This window comes from Maylandia zebra, linkage group LG4, assembly GCF_041146795.1.
Source record: "Maylandia zebra isolate NMK-2024a linkage group LG4, Mzebra_GT3a, whole genome shotgun sequence".
In the NCBI taxonomy this organism is placed as follows: Eukaryota; Metazoa; Chordata; class Actinopteri; order Cichliformes; family Cichlidae; genus Maylandia; species Maylandia zebra.
In genome coordinates this window covers 6,852,831-6,874,097 of record NC_135170.1, presented here as the reverse complement: position 1 = coordinate 6,874,097, position 21,267 = coordinate 6,852,831, and the positions used below count along the sequence as shown (strand labels likewise).

Genomic DNA, 21,267 nt, shown 5'->3' with positions numbered 1-21,267 from the left:
TTTTCCTGTGTAGTGTGCACACAAAGAGTGGATGCTACGCCATTCCCTTCCCACCTACCATTCAACTATCTGCTGAAGGGGAGGCTCAGTTTGTCAAGCGTCCATCCAGACTTAAAGGAGCAGTGAGCATCATCACTTATGATCTTTGCAATAGTTCTTCCAAAGAGGCAGCTGCAAAAATTGCCATCATGTCCAAGGTGCCATTAAAACAGAAGCCAAATCAATGTGGATTGGGAGTCTTTGATATTGGCACAGAGTGTAACCGAGATCTCTTTCACGAGATGTCCAAAAACTCAGGCACAACATTTGTCAGAGGCCCAGCCAAAGGCCCCAATCTCACATACAAAAGTGAAAGTGTTACCATCATGGCCACAATGTCAAAAGGCATCACAGCTTCAGTTAAGGTGCAAGTAAAGAAAAACTGCAAATAACTTTCCAGTGGTAAATCTACTTTTTCAGAGTGATTTTGTGCTAGTTGTCTAAGCTAGTTTGATTGTTCAGCTTCATGTGGTTAATCACTGATATTTGCTTTGAATGATGCTTCTCTGGCTTCTTGGAAAACCTGCACTGAACACAGATCTGTAAAATGTTAAATAAATTGGTAAAACCAGCAATTTATGCATCTCTCTGTGTGTTTGTTTGTACCCTTTACGCATTGTCATGTAGCTGTATTAACAGCTGTGCCCTTATTATAGAAAATCATCGGTTAATGTGCTTGTTGTATTTTACAAATATTAGTAGATATATGTAATATGACTGCAAGCTCTTTCAGTTTAAATCAATTCACTTTTATATAGCTCCAACAGCAATCCCCTCAAGATCCCAGGATGTTTTAGGGTTTTCTACACTCTGACATTGATAATTGAGGTACATTACAAACCTGAATTGCTAATAATTAATTCAATATCCTTTTAATGGTGCCACATGGGGGCATGTGGCACCATTAAAATGTGGTTCTAATAACATGTGGTGCTAATAACTTGATTAATGGCTCTGTGGCATTAATGTTCTTATTGCCATCAACCTTATTGTGTTTTTTACCCCTTCCTATTCAAGTACATAAACTTATAGTGCGGGCTGTAGATTTGATTTGTCCCACGAGGATAATATGATGAGTGAACAGGATGGATAAAAAATGAGTATTGAAGGAGCAGCTCTAGTTTTGTGGTTTGGAGATAAAGTTGGAGAGGAGAGGTTGCGATAGTCTGGACAACAGATTCTGAATGTGAAGTTTTCAGGTAAAGACCACAGAGAAGATTCATGGGTGTAGTAAAGGAGGACATGCAGAAGATTAATGTTTCAGAAGAGGATGTTAGAATAGATCAACTGTGGTGACCCCTAAAGGGAGCGGTCGGAAGAATCTGGTGATTCCTGGGAAGCTGCAGCATGTCAATAAAAAGACTTGTAAATGAATAGCTTAACTGTTTATTAAAGGTATCACTGTAATGGTTTATTGCAGGCATCTCACATGCAACTGGTGAGGTTTTCTTTAAATGAAAGCTCAATGAAAAGTGAATGAAGGTGACATTTGGCAGCAGGTTTAAAATGTCTTTATCACTTTTAAAGAATCCAAGAACAGCTACAGCAGAAGCAGTTATGGTGGTGGACGTGCAGATTTGTATTCATCACTCACACATTTGTTTACACATTTAATTCAGGTGACCTTACAGCATGACTGGAAACTATCCAAAGATATATATCATAAAAAGCATTAAATCTTATCTCGAGACGTGAAATTTTATGTACTCGAGAAGAACACAGACTCCACCACAGCTACCAGGTTAATTTGTGACTACTCTGATTACGTTTGAGGCGGGTCTTCAGGGCTAGAAGGTCAATGTAGAGGATCTGATTGAGGACAGCTGACGCACAAAGCAGTCCACCGTGAAGAGCTCCAGCCATGCCATTGCAAAATACGTCCTGACCTGAACACACACAGAAACATCAGGAAATCATTGCACTCAGAGTTTGCATATACTCAAAGAACTAGTTTGTAGTTCCCCATATGGAAAAGATATATATATAAATCTTATAAAGTTTGTATCTGTCTTGTGTGAAACTTGTATGAAAAGCATACAAGAGTGAAAACAGATATAAGATCCCTTGAAAAATTATATAATGAAACTTGTATGTTTTGGATACTTACTAAAACAATGTATGAAAGTAATGGGAAAGTGGCCACTTTCATGAGTAAATCATATAAGTTTTTACTATTTCTTTTCCATATGGGTGAGTTTGTAGAGTAAGATTGTTGGGGCCATTTTTGTTAAATTCTTGGGAATCATACTTTTTTAGCCATTATTGTTATAGTAAGAATATACTTAAGCTAGTTTGCTTTTTAAATCTGTAATTACATTTTTAATTTTGGAAAAATTTTCATTACTGTGGTAACTTTTGGAACCTCCCATTAATTAAGAGCTTAAGAGAACACTGTGGGGTGCGGTGGAAATCTATTTTGTTTATCAAAGGTCCAGTAAGACGACAGGAGGGTTTTAAACGGCCTTTTTTTAACCACTTTTTGAACTTGTGGAATTATATTAAATAATTATATATATTAAAAGTGTAATTATAATAAACTTTCATTTACATCTAAGTTGTAAGAAATTATTTGGTTGATTTTTGGTTCATATTTATATAAGAAATAAACAACATATGTTTTTCAAAGAATCAAGGAAGTGCATTCAGAAACATACTACCGGTTACCACCCATGGCCTTTTCTTGGAGTATTTTTCTTTTGTTTCTTAAAAGGCTGTGACAAAGATGAATTATTGTCACTGTGTGAGTGAGAATCTTAGTAAGTGTAGATATGGCTGGGGGAATGAGAATCACCTGTTAAATAGAGACCGCTGATGGGAGTCTGTGGTCGTGTCTTAGCAATCACTTCTGGCTTGAAGCGCTCCAGGTTGTGTTCAGCTCCATACATCTCACCTCTTGGAGCACCCAAATAGTGGACGTTTGTTAGAGGGGTTGCAGCATCTACCATTACTACCTGAAAAACATACACGTGTAAATTAATAGAGGATTTATCAATAGAGTTTGGGACTGTGAAATTTCAACTAGTTGTTGTACAAGTTGAGCGGATAATGAAATATACAGAGATGTTAGTGTTGCTTTTTGACAGTTAAATTGTGGACATTAAAAAAACTCAGAGCAGTTCTGTTGTAAAACGACAAAAGCATACATATGACAAGTGATGGAAGCCGGAACATTTTTGGACTTTCCAGCTTGAAAGGGATGACAATGAGCTGAGAACATGGAGCTAACAATGACAAAGTCTTTTTTTTTCTTTAAATTTCTTCAAAGCATAGATGAGAATTCTCCCATGAGGGGTTAGATGTCACAGGGTTCAAATTCAAGCCTTTTCAGTGATTTTCAGCACCTCTACAAGTCCATTTTTAACCCTAAACAGTTAAAAAAAAAAAAAACTAACCCTGACTAAAAAGCAACTTTTGAACAGAAAACTGTTGAGTAATGCACGTTAGCTTAGTTTGCAAACAGATTAAGTTAATTGCATAATTTGACTAAATGTGATAAATCAAATTTAGATCATTAATGAATCAATCAGAATACATTGTCTGTGCAGACCATGAACACATTCACAAGTATCTACACACACCTTGTCTCGCAGATGAGGGAAGATGGTTAGTGCCCATTCCAGCAGCTCTTGGGCCATACTGTTCTTCAGATCCACGTAGTCCTGTCCCCGTTTCCCAAGCTTGGTCCCCTCCCATTCCTCAAACCATTCATAGCGTGCCATGGTTAACAAAGTCATACAGGACTTACCTGTGAAGAGATAGGAAGAAGAATAAAGGGTACTGTACTACTGTCAAACAGTCAGAGTGGTGCATCAAAGATGCACAGGTGAATTTTGTCCATGCAAATGTGCATTACCTGGATGTCTGATGCTGGCTGTTGGATCTTTAGCAGACGGAAAAGTGATAAACATCATGGGAATGTTTCCCAAAACCTGCTCTCTGCTTAGAGATGAATACTGCTCCATGCTTCTCACACAATGTTTTGTACAAAGACACAAAAGAAAATTTGTTAATTCAATCCATTAAATGTTAAATACACTGCAATGGTGATAAGATAGGGTTGAATTATTATTATTATTATTATTATTATTATAAAACACATAAACATGGAAATATTTAGATGGAACACTAGAATGACAAAAAAGTATAGACCCAGATACAATTTTTGACTAGATTTTAGAAGAAATCGGATATGTCTGTGAAGGTTCTCAGTCATCCAGGTCATCGTAGTCAAAGGAGCTTGCAAAGAAAAGCGTCTGGACTTACAGCATACACCACATTGTTAAGTTTGTGTTTTGGCGTTTTGTCTTTCGGGTGAACCAGTTTCTGTCTGAGCGTGTTGCTGGGTCTGAAACAATGTGGTGTATGCTGTACAGTGCAGCGAGGAATGCCCAGACCTCTACATTGGAGAGACCAAACAGCCACTTCACAAGCGCATGGCACAACACAGAAGAGCCACCTCCACAGGACAAGACTCAGCAGTCCATCTGCATCTTAAGGATAAAGGACACTCTTTCGAGGATGCCAATGTTCACATTTTGGACAGAGAGGACAGATGGTTTGAAAGAGGAGTGAAAGAAGCCATCTATGTCCACTGTGAGCGACCATCTTTGAACAGAGGCGGGGGTTTACGACACCAACTCTCTGCCATCTATAATCCAGTTTTGAGATCCCTTCCCAGACGCCTTAACGCCCACTCACATCCTGGGCCATCTGACCTCAGGAATTCGCATGATAAGGTGGGGCCAGGTTTCACAATGAACACACCCGAAACTCTGGCTGATTGGGACCCACACCCAGTTTCACACCTTGGCTCAGGCGATTAGAGGATCATCAGGGGGTCCTTTTGTCCCTCTGTGGGGGGTTACTCCCACTAGGTTTATATCTGGGACTCTCCACCATTTGACCTTAGAACTGAAGAAGCTTCTCGGATGAGAGGTGAAACGTCTTCAAGCAACTTAAAGAAGTCCAGACGCTTTTCTTTGCAAGCTCCTTTGACAAGAAATCAGATAGAAGTTACAAGTAGAAATAAAGATAAACTACAAAGAGATGAAGGAATGAAAGAAGAGAGGAAAACCTACAGTGAGTCCAAGTCATTGTCTTTATACATCCAGAAGTTATTGGAAACAATGCCTAGCTCCTCTTTGGTTCCATCCAGACCAACAAAGACCAAAAAGGAACCCATGCCATGATGTACCATACTCAACAATGACTGGATCTCTATACAACAGAAAACATATAGAATCTTTAGAGGGCAAAAGACACTTCAGGAAATGCATGACACTCATATCAAATTAAAATCAAAAACAAGTGCAACACATCGACTGTTACCTGGTTTTTCTTGTATATTGTGAGGTAGAAACTTCTGGAAGGTGTTGAAGATTCCAGCATTTGAAATTACAGCAGGGGCAAGAACCTCTATCTCTTCTTGTCCTTTAAGAACCACCACACCTGAAAGATACAAAGTGTTATCCTGATATTATTACTTGGTGGAGATATCGTTTTTGGACATTGGATCACACTTGCTCCTGTTTCTCAGATAATGTAGAGTTGCTTTGGAAAAACAGTAAATCCAAACTTCAGATAACCTGAGACATTAATTTCAAGACAAAGAAATTTCTCAATAAAGTTATCCAGTCTAAAACCATCATGACATTACAAATTTACTACCAATGACCTAATATCTAAGGTGACTAAAATTCTACCAACAAAACATTTGCCACTAATTGCCACCTCATTTTACTATCTGTAACCACTAAGTAAACAGAGATAACTGCCTTACTTTTAATAATCTGGTCTGACAAATAAGTTTGTCTCACTGGTTGTTGCGGTTTTGTGCAGTAGGATTAAGAATGTGTTGTTCTGAAGAGCTCAGTGAATTAGAGCATGGTACTGTAATGGGATGCCAAGCCATTTCATGAAATTTCTTTCCTCCTAGATATTCCACAATCAACTGTACTTGGGATTTTTGCAAAGTGGAGGAGTTTTGGAACTACAGTAACTAAGCTATGAAGTGACCATATAAATTGCAGAGTATGGTCACTGAGATGTATAATAATGCATAAAACTCTGCTGAATTAGTCACTGCAAAGTTCTTCTGGCATTACAATCAACTCAGAAACTGTGCTTCAGGAGCTTCATGGCTTGAGTTTCCATAGGTGAGCTGCTGTGGGTTTAATGTGTAGATATCCCAGTACTTTTGCCCATATAGCATATACTGACAGGTTGACATTTAATATTGCAAAAGATCTGCTGTAGTTTGCAACAGAAAACATTCAGCAAACTTAGTATACTTTGAGTACATTGTGCAGTCATACAAGTTAGTAATTCAGGCTGTGTCCATTTGGACACTCGGCTAGACCCACAACAAGCCATCAGACTGTCCTCAAAGAATTTGTCAAGAAATTAAACATGAAATATGAAGTTATTTTCTCTCCCCCTGTCCCACTCACCATACGCCTTCCCCTGTTCGTTGACAAGGATGCGTTGCACTGGAGCCCTGACTAGGACTGCACCACCTGCTTGCTGAATGACTGGGATGATGTGAAAGGCAAATTCACTTGCGCCCCCGCGTGGATAGTATGCACCACGCTTGTAGTGGTGAAGGAGGAGGGCATTAATGAGAAAGCTGGAGTCTTTAGGAGGGACGCCTTCAAGAGAAGAAGATGAAACAGAACCATGAAGACAATGTACCGTCTGATCTGAGTGGCAATATGCCTTTGTGTGTGTCCAGCACCATAGAACAGGTATGCAGAAAGTGCCTGCAAGTCCTTGCTCTGTGTGAGGTGGGATATTAATTCTGAATGGCTGGTTGTTGCAAGACGAAACACTGAAGATATCCAATGTAATAGGCCAGTCCGGATGAGAAAGTTAACCAACCAGTACGGAACGATCTTCAACATGGCAATAAGTGGCGTCCTCTGTGAACCAAGCTGTAAGAGAGCACACAGTCATATTTATTAATGAGAGCCCTATCTACGCTTTACTTATCTGGCACCATTTATAATACAAGTGCAGTTCAACGGTTTTACTGTTAAGGTGCCAAAATCTATTGAGCAATTCTTCCAAGTTCATCTGGGAAGAGCAGAACTGGTCATCTGATAACAGATTGCTATACTGATTGTATTTCTGGAACTGGATCAGTTAATTGGTGATTTTTGGCTTCTAATAAGTATCCACTATTTTAAGCTACAACCCATTCTGTTTAGCTGATTCATCACATTGTTGGACATGTATACAGTTGCATGTGTGTAAACAAGTAAGTACTGCAAACAAAATAGAGCTCAATGGAAAAAACTCATGCTGGATTTTTGTATTGATATGGACAGGGTAAGTTGTTAGGAACTGAATGAAACAGATAAAACAGAAAAAATAGTAGTTTGAATTAGATTTCCTAGAGTCTCTTGTTCCTTTTTTGAGAAGTACATATCCAGTGGACAAGCAAGCATTTGATCCTCTTTGAAGCGGTGCCTGTAAAACAAGGTGATAGTCTTGATATCACAAGGAAAGCTAAAATTCCTGCTGCAAGATGTTTGAGGGTTTTTTTATTTTTTGCTTATGCCTTACATTTTAATATACTAGTCCATTGCATAATCCCTGCACCCTTCTTTTTGAGGCATCCACTTCCTTATGATTACCCTTGCTTCTGTCCCTTTTTACCTTCATCAGTCTCATTAATTCATCAATGGCTTCTTCTTCTCCTGGAAACTGATTCTTCAGGCTGACTGCCATTTCAGTCTTCCCTGCATGGACATGGTACTCCCTGAGAATGATGGGAGATTGGAAGATTTATGATGAAAGTGAGGAAAGATGTGGCACTAAAGGTGGGAAATCCAGTTTGTTTCATTTGCAATAGAAAGTTGACAAAAAAGTTAACGAAAGTCAGGGATACTGAAACAAGTAACAAAATCTGATCTACCTGCGCTGGTCATGCTGACCTAGGATCACTGTATCAAAGTGCTGCTCCAGCCTTGCAAACTGCAGCTGTCCCTCTGTGATCTGATCCAAAGCAACCTTCAACAAGCTGTTCTCATGAAGCTGACCCAGGTAATGGATACCTGGTGGTAACATAATGGGTTTAAATTCACTTGTGCATTTTTTCAAAAATGTAAACAAACAAAAAAGAAAGAAAGCACAAGCAGTGAAACCAAATTAATCTCTCACATTTAGATGAACCAGTTTTTTAGGGTTTCTTAAGAATTTCACGATAAAGGAATCAAGTAACTGTGCAGTCATAAAATGGATAGTACTGCATAATGGGTTACATCACCCATACACAGTGTTGGGGAGTAACTTAATACATGTACCGCTGTTACGTATTTAAAATACAAAATATGAGTAACTGTATTCTGTTACAGTTAACGTTTAAAAAGGTGGTATTCAGAATACAGTTACTTTGTTGAAATAAATGGATTACACGGCGGTATTTTCCTGTTTCATATTGTCGCGGGTCAGGACTGTTTGGGTTTTGTTTGACAGCTATGTTCTGTTGTTCCAGGGGCAGTGTTACAGTTGCCATGGTTACAGGATGACGCGCTCTCTCTGCAACTGTGTGTTTCCTGGGTGAGAGAGCGCCTTTTTGTTGTTGTTGTTGTTGTTGTTGTGCTAAGCCAGTGGTTCCCAAACTTTTTTTTGCTGGGCCCCCCTTGTTTTACAAGAAAAATGTTCGCGCCCCCCCCCCCCCCCTTCTCGCGCGCGCGCACGCACAAACACATCCTCCAACCACACACACCCATATTTAGCTCCATTTCGGTTTATTTCACACCTCAAACATTTCGTAAACAATTAAGCAAATACAAGTAATCTGCAAAAAATTACAGGTAGTAATAAAATAAACTACTAACTCTTTTACGCTACGTCCACACCTACATGGATATTTTTGAAAACACAGCTGTTTCGTCCACACGTAAACGGCGTTTCGAATCACCGAAAACGGAGATTTTTTTAAACTCATTTTTTGCGTTTACGTGTGGACGAGGAATACAGAGTTGGTCACTTAATGTCAAAGGTATGTACCTTTCTCACGTCACGCTGTGTGCACGTTATTTTTTTTTACATGAGATGAATTGCAGAATAACAGATAGAGACAAACGACTGTTAATCTGACTATCTGCAGGTTTTACATGCTTACATACAGACGGCATGTTACTGTCCCTTCATTTAGAAAGGCAGAGGCCTCACGTGTAATTATTTTACATGTAGTTTTTTTTTTCATGTGTAATAATATTCAGCATTGCTATCAATACATTTTTCAAAAAATGCCTCTCTGTGCAAAATGGGTTTAAAAACATAAACAACTGTAGGATCCTGTTTGTCCGCAATTTGAACAGCCCAGCGCTGCTGACACAGGGAAAACCAATTCTGCAGGGAAGACCTACCTTGGCACTTGTGCAGGTGAAACCAAAGGGCAGATATGCTTCACCATATTTTCTAGTCTTTGGCTTAGAATGAAGTTGGTTTGGAAACATATTCAGCGATGCTTCATCTCCTGCTTTGTGTTTCTGTGGGCACCCTGTGCTAGCAGTGTCTAAGCGTTTTGTTTTTTTCTCCCCCCTTTTCATTTTGCGCCCCCCCCTGCAATGGCTCTGCGCGCCCCCCCGGGGGCGGGCCCCACACTTTGGGAAGGTCTGTGCTAAGCCATGCCGAGCAGTTGGGTTATCGGCCGTGCGTTTCTGTTGGAAAATGAACGGCTGTGCTCCCTGGCAACTCGGGGAAGCAAGACTAAATGACACCTCTGTCTCCTCCTTGTCTGAGCTAGCCACAACATGTATAATACACAGAGGTATTTTCCTGTTTCATATGTTGGGCTACACCCTCTCTATTTTTGGTAATTCCACGCCAGTGGAAACCCCCAAAAAACACGCATTAAGAGGCTCTAATGCCTTTGTCTCAATCTTGTGTCTCATAATGATGTGAAGAAATATTTTTAAAAATGATTTAATATGAAGGCAATAGGCAGAACGCTACCCTAAAGAATGTAGCCTCATGGGCAGTGTAGTCCGTGCTGCAGGGACTGCCATACCTGTTATTTGTCTGTGAGCCCGAGGAGGGAGAAAAATGAGAGTGGAAAAGTATGAGCTGTCACCGAGAAACAGGAGATGGAAGCATGTAAATATAATAATAACCACTGCAGCCAAGAAGAGTGCCTGACGAGCCTAGTTGTAAGTACGCTATTAAGACTCGACTGTACCCGTGTTCATGTTTTCTCCGAAACAATAAGTTCCGTTGGAGCAGTCTTTCAACGCCTCTCGCCGTCTCTCACCTCTCTCTGTCTCTCGCAAGCAAACTTGACCCAGACAACAAAGTAAAGCTATTTTTCGGCTACGAGCCCGACACGGAACCCGACGTATTAGCCAGAGGTCCCTTTACTACGGTTCGGAGCTGTGGACCTTAAGTAACAGTAATAAATCACATTCATGTAGTTGTAAAAAGCATGACAATATATTAAGTAATCCAAAGTATTCAGAATACGTTACTCTCATTGAGTAACGTAACGGAATACGTTACAAAATACATTTTGGGGCATGTATTCTGTAATCTGTAATGGAATACATTTTAAAAGTAACCTTTCCCAACACTGCCCATACATTAAATAAACATGTTTAATCTACTTGGACTGAATTATGTGTCATGAATGTTTAAAGCAATTAAATATATTTTGACTAGTGCTGTCAGCGTTAATCTCGTTAAAATGACGTTAACTCCATAACCATTAAAGCGGGGGCTGCACAGCGTTAACACGTGTAGAATGTTTAGCTTATTTTAGAGTTTAGAAATGTGTTAACCTAGAATGTAGAACTATTGTAGAGACACTGCCCTTAATATAACAAAGGCCTCACTGTGTCGTGAACTTAGGAGTAGATTGTAGGAGACCCCTCCCCCACTTGAACTGTGAAAGTAAAACAGAGAGGAGTTAATGCTGAGTGGAATTTCCCCAGAGGATGTTTGGGTGGGGGTCTCAACATTTGTAACTGGATAACTGTGGTCTGGAAGGGAGATGGGTTTTATGACCTCTAGGGAGTCACCTAAACCCACAGTGTTTTAACTGTCACGCACACACATCCACACGCACACTCACTCATGTGCACACACATACACACAGGTATGCGTACACAGTCACACACGAGCACTCACATAGACACGCGGGAACGCGCACATGTAGGCATTCATGTGCTCGTGCACATAGATACAGACACAGAGTTTGCAGCACACCGTGGGGGTTTTTATGATAGGGTCGCCCCTACAAAACTGTATTTCACAGACAAAGGAGTGTAGATTTTGCAGAGGGGCACTGGCCTGGCAAGTCTTCCCTTCTAGAAGATGCATGCTTAAATGAGGGTATATGAAGATGAGTAAAGATGAGTAAAGATGAATAAAGATGAATAAAGGTTTTGTGAAAATGACTACTGAGTCCGGTGCCATCTCTGGATGCTCGAGGAATAAAAAGAACCGGGGTAAAACTGATTACGCAACACACGTTAACAAGCTAACTGTGCTAACGCGTTGACGCAGTGCAGCTCCATGCACGGGGCGATCCGCGTTAACTAGCTAACGGAGATTTGCAGCATTAATGCAGTTATGGCATTAATGTCATTTTAACCAGATTAACGCTGACAGCACTAGTTTTGACATTTTTGGTCTCTATAACAAGATGAATTCTCAAATTGGGATCTCTATTATTATTTATTTCCATTCATTCACAACATGTAACAAGTTTCAGATAAATAATATTAAATTATGTAAACATCCCTGTGTGCATAATATACTTGGAAATTGTCAGGGTCCTGGGTGTGACCCAGTGTTTTGTGTGTTTGTAATCTATCCCAGTATTTATTGTTGTCTGTGTGTAGAAAAGCCTGTGTTAGTGTGAACTACATTACCCAGCAGCCTCTGGGCAGTGATGGGATTCATGGGACTTCTGAGCTAGATGGTCTTCGTTTGTTCCTGGGCTAACGATTGAGGAGAGAGCTGCTTGGAAGGGAAGCAAATAGCCCATCCTGTATTTGTTGGGAATGGTGTGCGTCACATAAACGTGAGTTAATGTTCCATGCTTAAGATGGTTACACTGCTACTTGTGTGTATTGGTTTTAGTTACCTTTAGTATATGTGCTAGTTAGTGTTAGCTATGGCAGCCCAGTTATTTGATTGTTTTGGGCTTGTTACAGCTTTGTTTGTTCCCTCTGTCAATTTATGTGAATTTGTATACTGTAATATCACTGTATTATGTAGTGGCTAAGTAGGGGCTGTTTACTAAGTGCATCAGTGTAAATAGGTCATCTCTTGTGTTGGAGTGCCCTCTTGTGGCGCCTTTTGGGTAGTGCCTTAGTAAACCTGAACCCTGTAAGAAGTGGTATCAGACTGATTTGTAGTGGAGGAATTTGTTGCCAGTTTTCTTAATCTTTAATCTGTATTCATGTTGTAATGCATACCCTGTTCTTAATCATAGAAACCACACCATATCACCTCTCCACATCCTCCTACTGTATGCCATACCTCCCTGTACCATCCATCTGACCGCCAATAAACTCCACCTGTGGTAATCTAATCCCTGGATGTCAGCCTCTCCTTCTGACCGAGGATAGTTACTATTGCAGCACCACCCAGCATTAAACTGACGTACACCATTCTGTACTAATCCCTGAACGATTACCGGCCAGTTGCACTGACCTCGGTAGTAATGAAGGTGTTTGAGAGGCTGCTGAAGAACATCATCTCCTCCTCCATCCCAGACACCACAGATCCGCTGCAGTTCGCCTACAGATCCAACAGATCCACAGAGGATGCCATCGCCCACGTCCTACACACCACTCTCAGCCACGTGGACAAGAAACAGGGTAACTATGTGCGAATGCTGTTTGTTGATTACAGTTCAGCGTTTAACACAATAGTGCCCTGCAGACTGTTCACAAAGCTCAGGGATCTGGGACTTAACAGCCGTCTGTGTGCATGGGTGTTGGACTTCCTCACTGGCAGAACTCAGGTGGTGAGGGTGGGCAGGTGCTTCTCCAACAGCATCACCATCAACACAGGAGCACCTCAGGGATGTGTCCTCTCGCCACTGCTCTACTCCCTCTACACTTCAGACTGCGTGGCCACCCATGGCTCCAACACCATTGTGAAGTTTGCTGACGACACAGTGGTGTTGGGTGCCATCTCCAACAACGATGAGGCGGCCTACATGGATGAAGTGAAGAATCTGGCATCGTGGTGCCAGGACAACCACCTCCAGCTGAACGTCAGCAAGACCAAGGAGCTGGTGGTGGACTTCAGAAGGGGTCAGCACAGAGACTACAAGCCCATCATCATCAATGGAGCTCCAGTGGAGAGGGTGCAGTCCTTCAAGTATCTTGGTGTCCACATCTCCTCAGACCTGACATGGGCTGCCCACATTCAGGTCCAGACCAAAAAGGCTAGGCAGCGCCTGTATCACCTACGACAACTGAGGAAGTTCAGGGTCTCTCCAAAGATCCTCAGGATTTTCTATACAGGCCCTGTGGAGAGCATCCTCACACAGAACATGACATCGTGGTTTGGGAACAGCTGTGTGAAGGACCAAAAAGCTCTCCAGAGAGTGATCCGTACAGCAGAACGCTGCTGCAGGATTGCTCTCCCCCCGCTTCAGGACACCTACACCAGGAGATGCCGGACTAGAGCAGCGCAGATACTGAAGGACCCGTCCCATCCTGGCAACAAACTGTTCCAACTTCTGCAATCTGGTAGAAGGTTCCGCATCTTCCGGGCAAGGACAGAGAGACTCAAGAGGAGCTTCTATCCCCAAGCCATCCGTGCCCTAAACACACACACCCGCCCTCTCACATCATCTATAATTGACTGAGTCAGGACTCTTCCAGACACTAAACCAAGGCACAATGTACATTTCAATTCCTTTAATTTTAAATATGTTTATATTGTCTATCCTGTAAAATAGTCAGATGTCTATTCATATTAATGTACAGAATTCACCTGCTTGCTGCTACTACTGCACATTCACCCAGTGTATATACTATATGTCTGTATATATATATATATATATATAATGTTCTTCCTCTACACCCCCCCCCCCCCCAATTTTTGCACATGTCGAGGAGCGTGTCAGGCTACATTTCACTGTGTGTTATACTTGTATAACTATGCATGTGACAAATAAAGAACCTTGAACCTTGAACCTTGTACGCTGTGCCTCCCTTATGTTTGGTCTCTGTGCTTCTCAGTTGCTCTGTCTCCCCTGTCAGTTGTATCCCCTAGTCAAGTCCGCATCTCATTGTTACATTTCCTCTTTTACTTTGAAGGTCTGTGTCCTACATGAATGTATTGAATTTCACTTCTTGTCATGTCTGATTTCTCAAAGCTGTGCTCTCCTCCTGTGTCTCATTCCCCTCATTATTCCCCAGTGTATTTAAGCCCTGTGTTTCGCTGTGTCAGTGTTGCTTTTTCCCCTCATGGCTGTGTTTCTCTGTGTGTTTCCCAGCGAGTTTAGTTTATTCTTTCTCAGTTTAGTTTAGTTTTGTGTTGTATGCCTTTTCGTTTGCCTGCAATAAAGCTGTGGTTTTTGAGTTCATCCTTCATATCTGAGATTGCATTTTGGGTCTAACTCCTGCCTGCACACAGCCGAATGTTGACAGAAATATTCACAACTGACAAGTTCATGCCATAAACCCTGTTCTTGAAAAACATCCTATTAATGGTAATGTACTTAACTGAATAACAATCCTCATGGTTCTGATAGTAAATAAAATTTAATTTTTATAATCATTTTAAATTTGGATTTAAAAAATATATATAAATGAATGTGAAATTTGACCATAGCTAATTTTAAGATGTGTTGAACTCAACAAGAGAGCATATGAGATTAGGCTTAAAACTCCAGCTATAAATTTGAGCATTTTAGCAGTTTGCCTTGTTGGTTTTAAAGATATATTGTTGTGAGTTTTATTTTGTGGACTGGTGTGTGTTTCCTTCAGCAGCTTACCCACATCAAACTCAAATCCTTTATTTTGGAAGGTGTGTGTGCACCCTCCTGCTTGGTCATGCTGCTCCAGAACTACAACCTTCTTCCCAGCTTTGGACAAAAGTGCTGCTGCCGTCAAACCTCCTATGCCACTGCCAATCACCACTGCGTCCAGATCAGCAGGAACACGGTCCACACGAAATCCTGTGGGGGAAACATTTCAAATCAGCCTGATGGAGGATTGTGAGGGTTTCTAGACACACGAGACAGAAACAGAGGTTTCTGATGGCAATGCAACCTCCACAGAAAGATCCACTTCAGATGTTTGTATAGCTAGATCTAGAAAAACAAATAGGGGTTGACACAAAATTTCAATTTACATGTAAATATGAAATTCTTTATGAATAACAGCTATGAAGTTGTGTGTATTAAATTATTTATTTTCTATTCTAAAAATACATTTTCTTCAGAAGCTAAAAAATGACAAGAAAATGTAAGAAAACACTGGTGATTTGAGCTGTGGTAACTAAACGAAAAGCTTAATGTTTAGTGTAATTAACACTACAGCTGAGGTCAAAGGGAATGGCATTGTACTTGAGCTGTGGTAACGCACAAATTTCCTCGTCGTGGGATCAACAAAGTCTTATCTTAAATTTGCAGGTGTTGCTCATAAACCAAAATACTGACAAACTGATCCATTAACTATCAACATTAATAGGAAAATTAGTACTTCTTCTCAGTTTTAAGGATTTATTATGACTAGCACAAGTAAGAAGTCTTGATTAGCAGAGTTTTACAAATTCCTCATTCCTTAAATAAAAACTGAGTAAAAACTAAGCATCAAGTAGTCACCAAATTGAGCACTGCTCCCATGCATACATTACCTCTCTTCAGCCTGGCATCCCTGAGTTTGCTGTCAGCGACAAGGGGTCCGGGTGGTCTCAGGCACGACTCACTAAATACCTTGTAGCGTTGCCCCACTATCAAAAAGAAAATGACAATAACCGCCAGCAGCACGCAGCTGAATAGACCAAGCAGCCACCACCACATACTAGCTGAAGGGAGCTTTGCACCTTCTACACTGACAACAGGAGAGAGATCAGAGGTAAGAACGAAGCAGTGAGGAGATCCTATGGGAAGCTTTCCAACCGGGCTGTAGAGGAGAAGACCCAATGAAAAATGAAAACTTTGTTGTTTCTTATAGTCATGAAGTAACAAGCACATAACATGTGACATTATGTGAAATCATACCACAGAATTACAGGAGTGGGAAATGAATTTTCCACAGTAGGCGAGCACTGGCACAGAATAGAGGGCTGGTTGTATGTGTGTGATATCCACATCCAAAAAAGGACTTTTATTTACAGCTATGTGACTGTTTAGCTTAGATCACTGCAGTTCTGCTTTATGATTGTGAACAAAAACGCTTTGAGAGATAAAATGCAGTGACTGAAGTTCTTAGTCCTCTGGGAAATATGTAAAGGTTACAAATTCAGAGGGCAATATTATACACTGTGAATAGACCGCTGAGCAGCAAAGTTGCTCATACAGCAAAGTATGATACATGTGATGAACAAAATTGGAATTAGAAAACCAGTTATAATGTAACCAGGCAGAAATATAATTCATATATTAGATTTGTGTGCAGACTTTATTCCAGGATATTTTATTATTTGGAAGATTTTTTTATTTTGAAGGCTCTGCTGAGAAGTCCTGTTCTGGTTTCTTGTGACATTCTTGTATCTTTGGTTTCACTTTTTACTGAAAGTGGAGATAATTTATCTGAATTTCAGGAGCAGGACCACACCTCATAAACTACTCTCACGGCTCTGCATCGATGCATGCCTCCTGAACCTTCATAACGCTCAATCATTACTACTTCACAAGGATCCCTTCTTTGAAGATCTACTCGGCCTCGGATCTGCTCCCAGGCCCCTCTGAGGCCTTCCTCAAACCACAGCATCAGTTTATGATTCTTCATTCACTATTGTCAAAACTAAATGTGGATGTGGTCCCAGCTAATGAAAGAGCAACACGTTTCTGTTTTGTGATTCTGTGTTTTGGTACTTGTTGGCTAAGTGCACAGTGGGGTTTTCCCTGACTGTTCTTTGTGCCAAAAGGCAGAAACACAGTTCAGAGTACTCACCTGGCCTTTTTGGAATCACTGGATGGGATGTGTGTGTGTGTGTGCATATATGTGTGTGTGTGTGTGTGTGTGTGTGTGTGTGTGTGTGTGTGTGTGTGTATGTATGTATGTATGTATATATATATATATATATATATACACACATATATATATATATATATATATATATATATATATATATATATATATATATATATATATATGGAGCTTGGAACGCCATAACCAAGTGGCTGGCATAGTGTACAGGAACATCTGTGCCGAGTATAATCTGGAAGTCCCGAGGTCAAAATGGGAGATGCCCCCAAGCGTGGTGGAGAATGACCGAGCTAAGATCCTGTGGGACTTCCAGATACAGACGAACAAAATGGTGGTGGCTAACCAACCGGACATAGTGGTGGTAGACAAACAGAAGAAGACGGCCGTAGTGATCGATGTAGCGGTTCCGAATGACAGCAACATCAGGAAGAAGGAACACGAGAAGCTGGAGAAATACCAAGGGCTCAGAGAAGAGCTCGAGAGGATGTGGAGGGTGAAGGTAACGGTGGTCCCCGTGGTAATCAGAACACTAGGTGCAGTGACTCCCAAGCTAGGCGAGTGGCTCCAGCAGATCCCGGGAACAACATCGGAGATCTCTGTCCAGAAGAGCGCAGTCCTGGGAACAGCTAAGATACTGCGCAGGACCTTCAAGCTCCCGGGCATCTGGTAGAGGACCCGAGCTTGAAGGATAAACCGCCCACAGGGGCGAGCGGGGAATTTTTATTTTAATAAATACATGTGGCATTATAATGAATATCAAAGTCCAGACCATATTGAGAACAGGCCTTCGGGCCAGCACTATATGGGGAGAAGCTCGCTAATTCATCTGCATATATCAAATGGTTAAATATGGTCTTATCAACTACACAACCTGTCACACAGTAATCTAACAGCTTTGAGAAATTATCCATATAAACATTAAAAAAAATAAAGATAAATACTCCCCTGTCTAACCCCATTCCCTGCATAAAATTTGGCAGACATGCAGTTACCTCATTTTATGCGCATAGACTGATGAGCATACCAGAAGGACAGAATTCTTACCCAAGATTTAGGAACCCCTCTGCTGTATAACTTATAAACTAGCTTTTCATGATTTACACCAGGGGTGTCAAACTCAAATACACAGTGGGCCAAAATTCAAAACTGGAACAAAGTCGCGGGCTAACGTTAATACTTATTGAAATATATTTATTCCTTCAGATATAAGAATGAATCTTTTCTTATGGACTCAAACACGTTTTGCTGAAAAACTGAATACGGAACAAGCAAAGCTTAATACTAAACAATATATATATTAGCTGTATAATACCAGTAGGCCAGCTCTAATAGTAATTTGGTATGGCTTCGTGGGCCAAATGTAATTAGGCTGCAGGCCAGAGTTTGACACCTATGATTTACACGATCAATCACTTTACACGTCAATCACTAGGGGCATCAACTAAGCACATAATTATGTTCCCTCTAAGCAGTGCGCGTGAGCAATCACGCACTGCTGACACTGTCTCCCCACACAGAAAATCTGCGCTGCGCGCACACACACACACACACACACACACACACACACACACACACACACACACACACACACACACACACACAAAATCCAGCCTGAATTGGAATTAAAGTAAATACAAGTATTTATTTTAATACACATATCTGTACTTAGATTTAAACCCAAACTGTTATCGGACAAACTTTTACTTGTGTTTAAAATGATATTTTCAAGGACTTTGGATAACATGCTAGATAACGCTGTAGCTCGATAATTATTCTTGCTGTTTATTTTTCTAACATGACAGCAATAATTGAATCTGGGAGAATCACACGAACTATGAACCCTGTGAAACAAATAGCAAGCAAATGTTTCAAATGTTCAGCAGATATCGTGTCCATCCCACGTGCTTTACTGTCTTTTAATGTTCTAATTGCATCATAAATTTCTATTCATGACATTACATCTTCCTTATTATCGATTTCATCCACGGCAGAGATTGAACTTTTGGTTAATTAGAAAGAAGAGTTAAATAGATCACCGTAATGTTTCTGCCACATTCAAGTAATTTTCTCAGACCACCAACACCATCAATATTAGCTGGTAAGGAAGTCTTAACACTATTCATTGTTTTCATGTCTTTCCAGAATTCCTTTACCAAACGTATCTCCAATTTCTTAGCAAGGGAGTCTGCCCTCATTGTATCTTTATTCATTTTAATAAAACATAGCACATACTTAAATTTAGCATTTTCGCATTTCTTATGGTTAAATTTGAGGGCCAGAATGTTGCAGTCCTGACTCCATCCAAACTTTAGAGGACCTTACCTCAGCATGAAGCTCCTCACATCATAACTTGTATTATAATAATTTTTAGTGATTTTATCACTGAGCTGTTTTCAGTTTGTCATTTATGGCATATTTGTTGTTGTTACTGAAATATAAGGAAAACAAATAGTTAGGAAAGCAGAATCAGTAGGAGCTTTTACCTTTTAAAAGCTGGCTTACAAAATTTAACTTTGCTTTTACAAGCCTCTACCAGCCAGTTTTGCATGTTGATGTATCCATATAGTCAAATACATCCATGCCTCAGTGACAGGCAAAACATGTGCTGCATCCTGTCATTCAGGATCAGTGACCTTTGATGAAAATATGTTTTTCGAAGGTCACTGATCCTGAATGACAGGATCAGTGACCTTCGAAAAAAATATTTTCATTTGAGTTTGTTTGTGAGATAATTAAATAAATAAATAAGATTTATTTAATAAATAATTAAGCTAATAAATAAGAAGGTTATTCCGCCAAGTAAAAACTGGAAATTTATTACATCATTTTAGATTTTATTAAATATGTTTTTAAAGAGTGGGCTTTATATTTAGACTGTAATGACCATCCTGGAACGTCAGCACCTGTTCTCTGGGAAGGAGGAAAAGCTGTGATGAGAGGTAAAATAACTATATTCTCACCAAAAAAGCCAGAACAAATGTATTCAGGAATTAGAAGGAACCATCAAAACCCTAGAAGCAGCCAACCAGCTGGCTGGAAATACTATTCCGAATTTCTGCTTCTACCCCACTGTAATATGGAAATATTAAATATTTAGGCATTAATGTTTGTCCTAGGCTTCCAGATTTGATTTAATTAAACCACATCCCACTTTTAAAGACAGTAGAATATGATCTGGCAAGATGGAAGTCTCCATCCATATCACTGATGTCGCTTCAGTAAAATTGATGGTTTTACCAAGAATCAATTATTTATTCTCAATGATCCCGAGTAAAATATCACCGGACTGGTTTATGCTCCTAGGACCTGGTGTCCACATATGTGGACATCACATTTTGGGTTATGTCTTTCCAGAATTCCTTTACCAAACATATCTCCAATTTCTTAGCAAGGGAGTCTGCCCTCATTGTATCTTTATTCATTTTAATAAAACATAGCACATACTTAAATTTAGCATTTTCGCATTTCTTATGGTTAAATTTGAGGGCCAGAATGTTGCAGTCCTGACTCCATCCAAACTTTAGAGGACCTTACCTCAGCATGAAGCTCCTCACATCATAACTTGTATTATAATAATTTTTAGTGATTTTATCACTGAGCTGTTTTCAGTTTGTCATTTATGGCATATTTGTTGTTGTTACTGAAATATAAGGAAAACAAATAGTTAGGAAAGCAGAATCAGTAGGAGCTTTTACCTTTTAAAAGCTGGCTTACAAAATTTAACTTTGCTTTTACAAGCCTCTACCAGCCAGTTTTGCATGTTGATGTATCCATATAGTCAAATACATCCATGCCTCAGTGACAGGCAAAACATGTGCTGCATCCTGTCATTCAGGATCAGTGACCTTTGATGAAAATATTTTTTTCGAAGGTCACTGATCCTGAATGACAGGATCAGTGACCTTCGAAAAAAATATTTTCATTTGAGTTTGTTTGTGAGATAATTAAATAAATAAATAAGATTTATTTAATAAATAATTAAGCTAATAAATAAGAAGGCTATTCCGTCAAGTAAAAACTGGAAATTTATTACATCATTTTAGATTTTATTAAATATTTTTTTAAAGAGTGGGCTTTATATTTAGACTGTAATGACCATCCT

At 40.0% G+C, this 21,267-nt stretch overlaps 1 protein-coding gene across 1 annotated transcript; it reads right to left on the bottom strand.

The window, feature by feature from the left end:
- Window positions 1–1,461: 1,461 nt before the first annotated feature.
- On the bottom strand, window positions 1,462–16,127 carry LOC101465824 (all-trans-retinol 13,14-reductase-like). Its single transcript, XM_004568649.2, has 12 exons — window positions 15,868–16,127; window positions 15,005–15,187; window positions 7,955–8,093; window positions 7,696–7,798; window positions 6,773–6,968; window positions 6,489–6,686; window positions 5,368–5,487; window positions 5,118–5,256; window positions 3,893–4,002; window positions 3,618–3,784; window positions 2,831–2,990; window positions 1,462–1,925 (listed from the first exon to the last, which is right to left on the bottom strand). The coding sequence occupies exons 1-12, from the start codon at window positions 16,031–16,033 to the stop codon at window positions 1,774–1,776; spliced, it is 1,833 nt and encodes a 610-aa protein (XP_004568706.2). The 5' UTR covers window positions 16,034–16,127; the 3' UTR covers window positions 1,462–1,773.
- Window positions 16,128–21,267: the final 5,140 nt, after the last annotated feature.

Coding starts and splice junctions, on each gene's coding strand:
- LOC101465824 (XM_004568649.2), bottom strand. CDS start 16,033: ATGTGGTGGTGGCTGCTTGGTCTATTCAGCTGCGTGCTGCTGGCGGTT. Junction 5,257..5,367: donor CAATATACAAGAAAAACCAG/GTAACAGTCGAT, acceptor TCTGTTGTATAG/AGATCCAGTCATTGTTGAGT. Junction 1,926..2,830: donor CAGCGGTCTCTATTTAACAG/GTGATTCTCATT, acceptor GTGTGTGTTCAG/GTCAGGACGTATTTTGCAAT.